The following is a 15,251-nucleotide window of genomic DNA, read 5'->3' as shown; positions in this document are numbered from 1 at the left end:
CTCCACATTAACGGGAGGACATGGCTCAATACACAGAATCCTAAATGCTTTGGAACATTTTCCGTTTTTGCCTGATCTCAGTAAGACATAGGTAGAGCAGTTTGTCAGTGCTCAGCGCATTATGTCGGTTCAGTGCTGCATTAATGTAAGGGAAACGCTGGAGCGGAGGACAGACCGAAGCGTCGTGTGATGTGACTCGTGTCTCTGGGATTAGCCTACTGCTGGAGTACCAAACAATCTGTAGAAATAGTCTAATGGACAATTACTCAACGCTTCAGTGTAAGTACCCTTACCAAGTCTTTTTAATTCTAATAGGCTATTGAAACGGTGTATCTCTGGTATCTAATATCTGGTAATATTCAGAAGCATGAGATTAAGCACTATAGGCCCCCATATAAATGTGCTGCTTTCTGCTTACAAGTGACGGTAGATAAAAAAAAAAAAAAATCTTTTTTTTTTTTTTTATTATTATTGATGGAGCAACAACACAGTTAGTTTCTGTGCTGATTATTATGGGGTATGTCCCTAAACACACTTTTTAAAATATATAAATAATAATGTGTCGAATTAAAAATATTGAAATACAATTAATTTTATTAATTAGTTAATTTAAAAGAGGTGATGAGGCTCCTAAATCCAGGAGGGGCTGAAATACTGTACTTTTGAGATAACAAGATGCTTTTCTGAGGAACAAATTCAAAATTAGCATTTCATGTTCCTGTTATATCTCTTAAATTGTATAAGAAACTTCCTTTGTAACAAATCTGTTTTGCACACTATTTTGCTGATTTGGTAAAATTGAGTCTTTTGTCATTGTATGCAATGACCTCAGAACAATGTTGCAGTGCATAGTGACAAACAGGTGTTTAAGAAAGTGCTGTGGTGATGTCTGTTGGTATTTAGCATTTTGAGAGACAGTAAGTTGAAAACTGCCTCTTACTTTGCCTTTTTAATCAATGTGCTCTACAGAGTAACCTCTTTAAAATGTTTTACAGATTCACTGCAGCTTTACTCGAACAGGTTAAGTTAGTCTTGTAAATATGATACCTAGTAGCAACTTATCACTTCTTAGTATAGCCTGGTATTTAGTCGAGTGATTTAGAGTTTGCCATTTAGTCAAGGAATTTTCAGTCTTTACATTTCTTTATTACAAAAAAGTGCTGTGAAAACGTGGATATGACATTCTGCCATCATTTTCTATATTGTACCTTCTGATACTGTACAAAAAAATGTTCTGTCACATGCCAGAATTGCAAAATCAACTGCATAACCCTTCTTCACAGTCATCATACTGTGACCTCATTAAACCACCCAGTTCATCTCTATCTCAGTTTAGTTAAAAGAGGAACTAAAAGTTAACCCAGCCAGTCCTTCATTACCAGTCATTAATATCTCATATACCATTCTGCATGTAATTTCCATTATTGCCACAATTTACACTCTGGATGAGACTTTCTATGAATATCTTAGAGGGCCTATATGTTACTAAGAATACTGTGAGTTTTGTCAAAAAGAACAAATTGTCTTTTGAAAAGCTCCTGAAGTTTTAAAGTAATCGTTCTTAAGGTACACTGCTGCGCTATTTTCACCTTTTTGACATTTTTATTCAGAATACGTCACAAAACACTCATTGTTAAAACTTATTTTATTAGTTAACCTTGGCAATAATGTTACAGTATGTCCATCATCCTGCAGTTCCTGGAACATTTAAGCAGATATTTCTTAACATAGCTGCTGCTGTGATAGTTTCTCAGTCTGCTCAGAAAGACAACGCTATTACCCCTTACATGCTAAGCTGCCATATTCTGAGAAGGTATGTGTACCGCAGATAAGTTGTTGGACAGGTGTAAGCAGATTAGGGGTGGCAGTGCTTCATTCTGCCAGAGAAATAGGACCATAGCCGATGTGACGGCTGAACAAAAGCTGAGTGGCATGGCCGGTGGAGAGATGTTTGTATGATGGGCCTTGTGGCTGTCAGGCGATAAATAGCCCTCTGCTAGCAGGGCAGGGAGTTGGAAGGCCTGCTGGATCTGTTCCAGGAGCTTGAAGAGAGCAGGGGGGAACGGAGGCTGTCACCAAGGGCACTGATACGGACTGTCCTGCTGCCAAATGCCAACCACTGTCTGCGTATATGTATAGAAAAAGATGATTTCTATTTTTTTCAGGCAAGATGCCTTCAGTGCAGCTATCTTCTGGAGACAAATAGTCCAATCAGCAGAATAGGACCTGCTTGCGCTGCAGCTGGGTTTATGTGTCTGGATTCGGCCTTGTACCTGCTGAGTATGGTCTGTCTTGTGAATAGATCTCATCAGTTGCTACTGTGACAGGAATTTGCAAAAGATTCTTGGTAAAGATTCTGCCAAACTGTGTTGTCATTAAAAAAACAATCAAGTAGTAGTATTTTTCAACATGTCAAAGTCACATTTTGGATGAACTCAAATTTGGACTCAGAATCCATGAAATTATAATTTTAAGTGTTAATAACTTACAAAATTGAGGCTGGGGGGAATACTCACAAGCCCCTGTGCTTGAATGATTTAATTATGTATGCTTGATCAAAGCATGGGAGCTTATGGGGACATGCAGAAGTTGTTATTAAAAATTAAAATAGGTTTTTAGCTCTTTTGAGTATGGTTGGAGGTTCACTTGGGCCATGTTAAATTCAATCCATTTCTCTCATGCAAATATTTTAGGTGCAGTTTTATGTGCATTCAAATTTATTTGGGGACAATCAAGTGTGTTGGTTGCCTGGCCCAATGTTCAGCCAACATTTCCCTTTTAAAATTATTTTTAATGAAATCATAAACTAAACAAATATGAAAGGGGTTAAGTGTCTTGCTCAGGGACACATTGGTGTCTCACAGTGGAGAGAACCCGGGTCTCTCACACCAAAGGCATGTGTCTTATCCACTGCGCCATCACCACCCACCCATTACAGTACATTGGTCTGTACGCAGTTGTGTCCTGTTCTGTTTTCTGAAGGTTTCTTACAATGAAGACTATTTTCACAGCCTTAGGCTACCATTACATAAAGCATAGAAGTGGCTTTATAAGATAAGTTCAGTCCATGCTGGCCCATTTTTTTTTATGTAGTTTCCATGTACTCAGGAGCTACATGTCCTTAGAAAACTCAAATTGTAATTTCCTTTTATTGTATTCCGCAGATCGATCCTGTCACTCCTTTATGATTTCCGTAATAGTACATCTTTATGGTAATAGACTTAATTAGCTAAATGGGGTTTATATTTGCCCCCATTGAGTCAGTTCTTTGAATCTTTAATGTTTTGTTTGAGGTTTCATGCAACATTGTCAGAAGCCATTTATGGGCCTGTAGGCAGTGACAAAAAAGAAACACAGTTCACTCCATTACCATATGTCTAAGGACATGACGCAACTCTTTTTTCCCCTCACATTTTAATTATACTAATCTGCTGAGGTTTAGAATAAAGACTATGTTTGGTGTTTAACCAAAGTAAAATTTGTGTTTATTTATATACTACATATAATTTTATATGTTTATATAAACACATATGTTAAGAAACATATATATATATATATATATATAGGATTGCTTGAGGATGAGTAAATCATGGGGCAATTTTCATTTTTGGGGGAACTATCCCTTCATTATATATTAATATATATTACATTTAATGTTATACCCACTCTGATATGATAATCACAGGCAACCAAAAACATAAAAGTCTGCAAGTAGTTATAATTTTATGTTTCAACCACAAATGTCAATAGAGGGGTTAAAGTGTAGTGCACATTTACCATAAACAGTTCATTTACAATTGTCCCCATTTACGTAGCCAGACAAACCATTTTTACAGTTCATATTGTCACATTGGGACCAACCAGATGTGATTAAGAGGAATTGAAGAGCATTTGCATTAGAAGAGCACAGGTGCAAACAGTACAAACAGAGATAATGTTTCACCCCCTGCACTCTGCTGCAAGCTGATTTGTGCAGTTGTGTGTTTAAAAACAGTTTATGTAAAACCATCAGATACCTGTTCAAGCTGTATTGTATTGCAGAGCATATATGTGACCCTGGACCACAAAACCAGTCTTAAGTCGCTGGGGTATATTTGTAGCAATAGCCAAAAATACATTGTATGGGTCAAAATTATAGATTTTTCTTTTATGCCAAAAATCATTAGGACATTAAGTAAATATCATGTTCCATGAAGATATTTTGTAAATTTCCTACTGTAAATATATCAAAACTTAATTTTTGATTAGTGATACGCATTGCTAAGAACTTCATTTGGACAACTTTAAAGGCGATTTTTTTCAATATTTTGATTTTTTTGCACCCTCAGATTCTAGCTATTCGAATAGTTGTGTCTCGGCCAAATATTGTCCTATCCTAACAAAGCATACATCAGTGGAAAGCTTATTGATTCAGCTTTCAGGTGATGTATAAATCTCAATTTCGAAAAATTGACACTTATGACTGGTTTTGTGGTCCAGGGTCACATATGTGTAAATAACCCTTTACATTTTGTCATTTATTAGCTGTTTCCATTAGCAACAGTAAGGTGAAATCAGGTAAATTAACAAATATACGAAGGAACACTGTTTATCACCAGTGTTAATGATTTAAAAGTCAGTCACAATATAATAAAGCAGCTCAGTTACTGTATGTGCACTTTAGGCTGGTCTTTGCCATGCGGCGCAGATTTTGCAGTTCTATTAAAAAAAAAAAACGCACACATTTAACATTCTTACAGCGTAACATTCTCTGAGATTAGAGAAACTCAGCAGTCTCTCATGCAGAAAAGAAAGCCCATAGGGAAAGCCCTCATCAGAATCATAATGTCATGTTAGGTGCAGAGTAAAGAGTCTGCTGATAGGCACACAAAAGCATTAAGCACATAAAGATATGTGAATTCATTACTTTTGCCCAAAAACATCTTTGGACTGGCAGGATGTTGTCAGCCTATTGTAATAATCAAATTTGACTTAGATGATTGATTCCCTGCTTTGATAAGTGAATTAACTCTTGGCGACTTGACAGAGCACTATACAATTGAGATCTTATAAAAGAAGCATTCAAAGATGGTTTCTGCTAGTTTTTAAGTATGAATGGATGGTGCTGAGCCATTTCTGTGCTGAATTTGGGCTGCACCTGAGGGCTTTTATTCAATTTCTGTTAGGAGATGTGGATTTTGCTGTGAGCACTCTCTTTTTATTCATTTTTGTTCATTCCATTATGACTTCTGTAGATCAGCTTCTCTTTAAATGAAATAAGTTCTTTTTACTAATAATCACAAATAATATTGCTCTCAAATATTTTGCATTGACTCCATGCCACAATTTCAGCTGTTGCTGACTGTTCCTCTAAATGAACATGTGGTGTGTCACTTGTAACATCTTGATGTAAGAATGTCATTACGTAAGATGTACATATCGCATGCTTGCTTGTTTGAAGTTTGCCGTTGTGTACTGGAAAACTTTGAGAACTGATTTTATACATGAATTCAATGTTTTGGTGAAGAAAGAAAGCATTTTTATGCATGCTGTTCCACTCATGGATACTTTTTAATAAGCTTGCTGTGAAAATGTCCATTCCTGCTTAGCATTTTCATCTTCATTTTTTACTACAAGCATTAAAGTTAGATATTTCTATAATGCACTGCTTGACTGAAGTGAGCCTTTACTTTAGTAGCACTGTAAAACATTTGATCTCTTTGTAGGTGAGTGTGTAGCTTGTTAAATGAAGCTCCACTTGAAGTAGCCTTGTACTTTTTCCACTCCTCTAATACTGAAGCAATCAGAAATAAGTAGGTCAGTGTTAAATGTGCCTAAGAAGTAATATATGATGTGATAAATCCATGCATGGGCTGCTGCCGCCCGTGGACTTTAATGAAATAAAGCTCTTAATTTAAACACCTTTTAATTCAACCATTTAAACTTTCCAGATGAAGTACCCAGACTTCGCGTGGCAGGATGTGGTTATGCTTAAGAGCATCTCAGTCTGTGCTTGCTAGTTGAATTCTTGCTGACACATATGTACGTATTCATACAACAATGCTGAAATAATCTGTTCAATTTGTATTTCATTAATTAATTCAATATTTTTCTTTAATTTATGGTAAATATTTTTATATGTTTACAAATCAACCATTGGTCTGACGGTAGTAGCATAAATCTGAGTTACATGCAACCCTGTTACCACACTGTAAAAAAAAAAAAAGTTGAGTCAACTTAAAATTTTAAGGCAACAAACTTCCGCAGATTTTTTAGTTTTCTCAACTTTCTCAAAAAAGTTGAGAATCTCCTACAAAAATAAGTTGAGAAACTGACCAATTGTTGAAAAGGAATTCATGGAAAATGGCTTATTATATTATATCATATATTATGTTACTCACATTTTTCCTCATACAAAACTATGTCAAGGTGTTTCTGGCTGTGTATAGTATACGCAGCTGTATTTTACATGGAAGCTTTCATTTCCTTTTCTGCTACCTTAAGATGAGAGGTTCTCCTTTGGCATTGCCCTCTTGTATCAGCCTCAGCACAATAAAGAACAAGACATTTCCATTTTCCCATGTGTAGGCCTGTGACCACATGAGTCTGTACTGTCTAAGTCAGTTTAATGCGGAGGGTCAGAAGGGATTACTCTTTCTTGTATAAGATTCTGCAAATGGAGATTTCACATGCATTGCATCGTTCTTTAATCCGTTGCTTGGGTCGTAGTCTTATGGCTCACTGTGTCACACGTGGGATCCTAATTAGACTGCCTTTGATTGCTGGCCAGTACTTCGCTTACAATGAGGTTTGATGTTCAGTTGTGATAGGTGTACATTTTTGTGTGTGTGTGTGTGTGTGTGTTATGGAGAACGTATTTCAGAAGTGAAAAAAACAAACATTAGAACTGTGGCATACATTTTAGATTCTAGATTCATTTTAGAATCTCGATCACTTTACTATATACAGTTGGGCAAAAAAGTATTTAGTCAGCCACCAATTGTGCATGTTCTCCCACTTAAAAAGATGAGAGAGGCCTGTAATTTTCATCATAGGTACACTTCAACTATGAGAGACAGAATGGGGGGAAAGAATCCAGGAAATCACATTGTAGGATTTTTAATGAATTAATTGGTAAATTCCTCGGTAAAATAAGTATTTGGTCACCTACAAACAAGCAAGATTTCTGGCTCTCACAGACCTGTAACTTCTTCTTTAAGAGGCTCCTCTGTCCTCCACTCGTTACCTGTATTAATGGCACCTGTTTGAACTCGTTATCAGTATAAAAGACACTGTCCACAACCTCAGACAGTCACACTCCAAACTCCACTATGGCCAAGACCAAAGAGCTGTCGAAGGACACCAGAAGCAAAATTGTAGATCTGCACCAGGCTGGGAAGACTGAAGCTGCAATAGGCAAGCAGCTTGGTGTGAAGAAATCAACTGTGGGAGCAATTATTAGAAAATGGAAGACATACAAGACCACTGATAATCTCCCTCGATCTGGGGCTCCACGCAAGATCTCACCCTGTGGGGTCAAAATGATCACAAGAACGGTGAGCAAAAATCCCAGAACCACACGGGGGGACCTAGTGAATGACCTGAAGAGAGCTGGGACCAAAGTAACAAAGGCTCATTTCACAGATGAACTTTTGTTATTGACCAAATACTTATTTTCTACCATCATTTGCAAATAAATTCTTTAAAATTCAGACAATATGATTTCCTGGATTCTTTCCCCCCCATTCTGTCTCTCATAGTTGAAGTGTACCTATTATGAAAATTACAGGCCTCTCATCTTTTTAAGTGGGAGAACTTGCACAATTGGTGGCTGATTAAATACTTTTTTGCCCGACTGTAAGTACAATAAGATAAAAATAAGAGAAACTGTTGTGCCTTTGGATGTCAGAATCGGAATGCAAATCATTTTTATAAAATACTGTTGTCAAAAATGCCATTTGGAGCTAAACGCAGACGTTTAAATGGACAGACTAATGAATGAAACCTGCTACGATTGCTCTACTTTTAAAGCATGAATTTGATTTAAACAATTAGTCTACATAATATTCATATATGCAATTCATAGGGAATATATTAAATTAGCCCTACAGTTACAGCATGAAATACTATTTAAACCTATAATATTTTACCTATTTTGTCTCACAATTCTGACTTTTTTTCTCGCAAATGCAACTTTATATCTCGTATTTCAGACTCTATAACTCGATGTAACTCAACAAAAAGCTGGAAGTGTGGGATATAAACTTAAAAGAGAGAATGACGAGTTGATTGTTCTTATCAGAATTGTGAGATTTAATCTCAGAATTGCGAGAATAAAGTCAGAATTTTGAAATCTAAACTCAAACTTACCTTTAATTCTTTTATTCCATGGTTTCCATAGACTGCCACTTAAAAACTGTCATTTTCTGCCACCCGATAGGCTCCGCCCACAAAAAACGTCATCACTGCTTGCAAACACCAAATTGGTCTATGGGTTTGGAACAACATGAGGGTGAGTAATTAATGACAGAATTTAAATTTTTGGGTGATCTATCCCTTTAAGGGGAAGAGACGGACCAACCATATACATTTGAATGAGAATAAGTGCAACACTAATTGAAAAAACATTGATTTATCCCTAAGAGACAATATCTAACACTTGTCACATGCACTGCTATTTTATGAGCATCACTAAGAGACAAAATAACAAAATATTATACTAGCAGAGCAGCATTAGATAACATTAACATCATAACAAGCTGAAATAGCAAACACTTGATTGCATTATCCTATGAGGTAACATAGTACCTTGCACAGACTCTCAAGTTTAATAATAAATGAGAGTGATGTAAGGTCAGTGACAATATTGGCAGCTAGAAAGGAATTAATGAATTGTGAGGCACAAATTTATATAAAATATAATGTAGCAACTAGAACGTTTTATTTTATTTTAATTTATGACATGAATTAAGAAAGTAAATAGGGTCAATTTTGATTTCATGTTGACCTTAAGATGCACTTTCTACCTCAAATGAATCTAAAATTGTAAATTTACAAATGGTGGGAGGTGCTGCCGTTGGATGTTTTCCAGCTGAAGCATTTTAAAACTTTACGGCTTCCCATTATCTCCAGCCTGTGCTTGCACAGAGGGCTCATGGAATCTCTCAATTCACTGCCAGTGCACATGGTCCATTAACTTGGCACAAGAAAGTCATTGCAATCAGCTTACCATTTAATTAGTTTTTACTGGGGTGTTTAGGAACTTGTTTTTCTTTTGAATTTCATGAATGCTGCACAAAGTGGGAAATTAATAGTTGTCACCCTCTATCAGCTTGCGAACAACTTCCAATATCACTGTTAGGCCCAGTCACAGTGTTTTATAATGCTAGTGAGATTCCTGTACTCGAAAACAGACTTACAGTGCTGGGTTGATGGCTTATAAGCCACCAGCGTGGATGTTGTTTTCTTATCAGGCCTGAGCCTGTGGCATTCTGATTATTTCCCGTATCAAGACCATTGTAGTTTAACATGGATGCTGCTGCCTGAATGAGATTATGCTATTTCTGCTTCTGTTTTTGCATCCACACAATGGCATGTCACATTACATTTCCCTCTCATTGTATTATAGGCAGCAGTTATTATAAAAATAACTTTGTCTTAAAGGAATAGTTTCTCAGAATGAAAATTCTGGTATTATTTACTCGCCGTCATGCCATTCAAAACTTATTGTTTTTCTATGAAGCACAAAAGACGCCTTTCTCAGACTCTTGAGGGAAAGTGAAAAGTTGCAGGATTCCAAGAGTGAGCTACCTGTTCTATTTCCTTTCTGTCTTGTCTAAAAAAAGTTCCTTCTCTTCTGTCTTGTGTCCTGGATCTGTCTCCATTAGCGCAACTGTCCCCGGGCCCCGAGATCCACATAGGCAGCTAGGACTCCCTTCATCAAGGTGACCTAAAATACCCATATCTACGTTGCTTAACCTAAACTTTGAGTTTTGTGCATATTCTCTTGGTGTTTGGCAGCAAGATTGGCTCTTTTGTCACTGTCATTGTGTCTAATACATCTTTAGGATATAGTTACGCAAGGGTGTTTTAACTTTATGGGACAAAGCCGTGCAGTTTTGGGTCCAAAACTAATTTCACTTTGGATTATTAAAGGAACTATATTCTTGTTGTTTCTGCTTCCTCCCAACATTCTCAGACATTTAAAGTGATAGTTCAACCCGAAAATGAAATTGTTTGCCAAAAAAAAAGCCTTCTGCTGTCTGCATGTATTTAAATATGGCAGCTTGGTATGCAACATGTCAGGTTTGGCATCATGACATGAAAGCAGTGTTGTCGTTGGTTGCCAGGTGACCAATCACAACTTCAGCAATTTCAAATCAGTAATTTTGAATGAGAAAGTGTGAATAAGACATGAGAACTGCAGTGGAAGTGAAGAATATGTGAATAACTTAATTTTGATCTGTTCATTACAAAGCTATCTAGTAGCTTTGGAAAACTTAGAATGCATTAGTTGTACGAACTACTTTTTTGAAACCTTTGAGCTTGACAACCCTGATCCCTATTTTATTTTACTATATACACTGGGTCAGTATTTTTTTAAATAAGTAATTAATATTGAAATTGAACACCGTTTATATATTTAGTATTAATAGTAGTAAAATAATATAAATAATTCAAATAATTTAAGTTTTAAAGTGTAGTATAAATTTCATTATTCAGTATAAAAAGTATTAACAGTATTATGTATAACAACACTGTTACAAATATATATATATATATATATATATATATATATATATATATGTATATATTTCAAATAAATGCTGTTCTTTTGAACTCTTCTGAAATTCATGTATTCTGAAAAAAATACTGATTCATCACAGTTTTCACTAAAATATTAAGTAGCTGTTTGCATCATTACTACTAATAATAAATGTTTCTTGAACAACAAATCAGCATATTAGAATGATTTCTGAAAGATCATGTGGCACTAAAGACTTGAGTAATGAATGAACACTTTAAATTTAGTACATACATTTATTACATTACATATTTACATATTTTTATGTTTATTTATTTATTTATTTCACAGGCATAAAATACATAAGTTATTTGAAATTGTAATATTACTGTTTTTAACTATATTTTTGATCAAATAAATATTGCCTTGGTGAGCATAAGAGACTTCTTTCAAAACATAAAAAAACACTTTTGAACGATAGTGTACGTGCATGAAAAAATTGCTATATTTTCTTCATTATTTCTCTTTTTGTGTTCCACAAAAGTCATATGGGTTTGGAATGGCATGAGGTTGAGTAAATAATGACAGTAAAAATTGCTCATGTCTGAAATGGGAACTGTGCTACGGATCATTGATTGACGTTTCAAAAAATAACCATTCAGAGATCTCAAGATCTCAAAAAGAGCATGCACATATTGGTAAATACAAGAGCGTTGTTAACCAAATCATTCATGTTAAAATCCCCAGAGACACGTGTACATTTACACAGTTTAAAATGTAGCCCTGTAGAAGTGCATTTAATTCAAAAGAGTTTGCTTTACCATTATTGATTTCGCTTTGTAGTGAAAAAAGAAAATCCAAGAAAACGATGCCTTGCCAGCGGATCATTAATTGATCCTGAATTTAAAGCCGTGGCTTTCTATTTGCTCTGCTTCGGGAAGGATAGCTTTGAAAATCCCAGGGGCATATTTGTTTTCCTGCATGTCTTCTGCCTCTGATTATTGGAGAAAGCTGCAGTGTCTGCCAAATAACCGTGCCTCATGCTGAGGCAGCAGTGAGGCTGCTCTTGAGCAGTCATGGTCATTGAGAAGGAGAAATGGGGCAGAGCCAAATGGACGGAAAGCAGGTTGCCTGGTCATCACAGCAGTTATGTCCAAATAGTCGTCTCCTTTTTTGGAGCAGTTCAACAATTGTTCAGTGAACCCAACAGACTGTCTCAGTGCATGGAGAGGTTATAAGCATTTGTGGCATCCTTTTGCTTGACTAATAATGCCTTCCATCAGACACGGAAGATTCACTTTTCATCAGCTGATTCAGCCGTGAATGCTTGTGACAGATGTCTCTACGGGATACTGTTTTTAAAATCAATCTGTTTTCCATGACTATACTTTGTTAAAGCCTTTGATTGACCTTCAGCTTTTAAAAAACAGCAGTGTTTTCCCAGCAAGTCTCTCCAGGACAAATACGCTTTTAGAAATGTCTCCAAATCCGGTTCTGTTACCTACTGTTCCATTGAAAACTGACCCTTTATCTCATCACTTTGTGTGCATTGCTGGCAAATGATAATGCCAATGTTAGCATCCTGTGCCCTCTTAAATCCCATAGCCCACATGTGCTGATCTTTTTTGCTGCCATTTTGCCTTCGTTGTCATCTTGTGTAATAAATTAAAAAATGTGTACCTACACATTATATTTTTCAAACCTTTCAGTCGCAGCCTGACGTGCCCTGCTTGATTGTGATTCAATAAAAAAGGCAAAATAAATTCTGTTAATATAATTCCTATAACATCTTGGTGATCTTTGGATCTCCTAGGTTTTGGCTACCTGGACTTTCAGTGGAAGGACAGAAACCTCTCAGGTTTTATTAAAAATATCTTCATTTGTATTTCTCAGATTAACAAAAAGTTTTATGTGCTTTTGAGGGTGAGTAATTGATGACAGATTTAGTTTTTTAACTATCCTTATATAAAATCTTAATCTGAGAAAAGATACTTGAAAACCTTAGTCTTGTCCATTTTTTTGTTGTTGTTAATTCTGTCCTTCTTAACATCAGTATGACCCATACATTCATTCACCTCACAATCAAATCTGAATGGCAGAATTCTTTAACTATTCATTTTTTTTATGTTGAATATTACCTTTTTGGATGCACAATCTGTCAAAAATATTATTATTTTGTGCTTGTGTTTTGTAACACATCTATGCCAGACCTTTCATACATATGAATGGTATTGCTCTCTAATTTCATCACAATTGTATGACGATAAATGAAAATAGAAGTATGCTGTTATAATGTGCAGATGAAATTGCAACAATATTGGCAAAATTGGCTTTGGAATATAACATTCTTGCCATGCTTTTATTAAAACAATAAAACCTAATTCCATTGCTAATAAATACCCTGACATATTGAGGATCTACATTAGTGCAGACATCTTTGGGAGTAGTTATCTGTCCTCATGTGCAGATGTGCTCATACAATTCTCTGTTTCCCCCTTGAGCCTAACTGACCTGAGGCAGGACTCCCAGGAGATCAATGTCAGACTCACCTATAATAACAGAACCCACAGACTCACACACACTTCACTGGAAGAGAGCAGAAGCTCGATTTTAATTAGAAATAATGATTGCTTTAAGAAGTACACTGTAAAAATAAATCCAGGATTGTACTTTCCTTAAATATAGCAATTAGTTCTTACAATAAAATACACATTTTTAGATATTCAAACTGTGAAATCAGTGCATTAAATATTTTTAAATAGTTTGATTAAACGAATTACTTTCAAAATTGCATTGTACAAAAGTGTAAATAGTGTTTTGGTCACAATTTATTTTAAGCTCCAATTCTCACTATTAACAAATCATTAACAATGACTTTTGCCTCAATGAACTCCTAATTTGCTGTTTAATAATAGTTAGTAAGATAGTTGTTAAATTTAGGTATTGGGTAGGATTAGAGATGTGGAATACGGTCATGCAGAATATGTGCTTTATGAGCACTAATAAACAGCCAATGTCTTAATAACATGCTAATAAGCAACTAGTTAATAGTGAGAATTGCTCCTTATACTAAAGTGTTACCATGTTTTTTTTTTTTTATTCACAATGTGATGTTATTGAAACTCAAATGAAGGTCATTTTCATGAGAGATTTCTGCCCCTCCTTTTAAAGTCCATTCCAAGTCTTTTGAAGAGACACCATCACTTTATATGATGAACAGGTTTAAATTAGGCTTTTATTCACTCAAAAACATTGATCAATACACAAATGTAAAACATATCAAATAGGGAAAACTGAAGCTCAAGTAAAAATGCATGTCTTGTAATAAATATAGACTGATATTTGGAGATAAGAAGAATAACTATTGGCTGTTTGACCCCTATCTCTCTCTCTCTCTCTCTCTCTCTCTCTCTCTCTCTCTCTCTCTCTCATATATATACAATCCTCATATTTTAGGTGTATATTAAAGTGATAACTTTGACCTTTATGTGTGGTTCACATTACTTACTGTGAGAAGAATGTGTGAAATTATTGTAAAGAAATACATTTCAGCATCTAGAGATGGTTTCCTAGGAAACAGTTTTCAGCTATTATGAACAAATTTATCAGGCTGGCTGCATGTGGCCCTGAGAATGCAGTTGTTACATGCATTTTTAATGCCCATATACAATGTTCTGCTTTTATTCCCTTTAAGAGTGCCTTTACTCCTTGCTTCAGTCAAATGAATAACCTTTATAAAACAGAAGAGATGTTAAAGTCTGTTTGGCAGCATAAAGGTAACCTCATTCACTGGCTGAGGAGCTCCACTGATAGCATTTCATCTTGTGGCACCTCTGCTCTCTGTAGATCTCGTATAATGCGGCCTGGCTTCACCAAAGTCATTAGAGCTATCCTCCATGGGAATGGCAGTGAATTATCGGAGATGTCTTCATGTGAGGTGACTGAAAGACAGAAATTAAGCCATTTTGCTAGAGCGGAGCTGGGAACTTGTGAATGTGTCCTCTCGCCTTTGCAGAAGCAGCTCTTGCGTCATGCAGTTTCCATAGCACCCTGGGCAGATCTGGCTACTCGGTGTAATCGCTCAAGACTTTGCTTGTGTATGTACTCTGCTGCTAGCTTTCCTATTGGATACAAATGTTGCTCTGTGTTGGATTTAAAGTCATTAAATAGATAGTTCTGCTTCTGAATGCTGATTGGTCAGTACAGTGAGCCAGCTGTATTATATTTCACAATTCAACAGTTTTGGCCTGTTTACCAGATCACTGCGCAGCTCCCATGGTGGATCGTTATTTTATCTTGCATCGTAATGTGCTGTTATATCAGAGACTGTTTCTTGTGTAACAATAGCAGATAAAAAAAAAATTGAATGAAAGTTTGTGTCCTTGATATTGTTATCAACTGGCAACCTTTGTATAAAAGCAAGAAGGCGCTTGAGATGATGCCGTATTTTTAATATAATCACAATATAGCTCGGCCTCTTTATAGCTTATTGCCATAATGTTAATTTTATGTGAATATTGAATAATTT

At 35.8% G+C, this 15,251-nt stretch overlaps 1 protein-coding gene across 1 annotated transcript in view; it reads left to right on the top strand.

Moving 5' to 3' along the window:
• Positions 1–254: 254 nt before the first annotated feature.
• Positions 255–15,251, top strand: part of LOC306844987 (leucine-rich repeat-containing protein 7-like) — a gene marked incomplete at both ends in the record, with an annotated part of 75,236 nt that continues 60,239 nt past the window's right edge. Inside the window, one exon of the mRNA XM_079377459.1 lies at positions 255–279. Within this exon, the coding sequence (XP_079233585.1) occupies positions 255–279 (25 nt within the window). The remainder of the gene's footprint in view (positions 280–15,251) is intronic.

The sequence above is a fragment of the Barbus barbus genome, assembly GCF_936440315.1.
Source record: "Barbus barbus genome assembly, chromosome: 25".
Classification (NCBI taxonomy): domain Eukaryota; kingdom Metazoa; phylum Chordata; class Actinopteri; order Cypriniformes; family Cyprinidae; genus Barbus; species Barbus barbus.
This window is presented reverse-complemented; position numbering and strand designations above follow the sequence as displayed.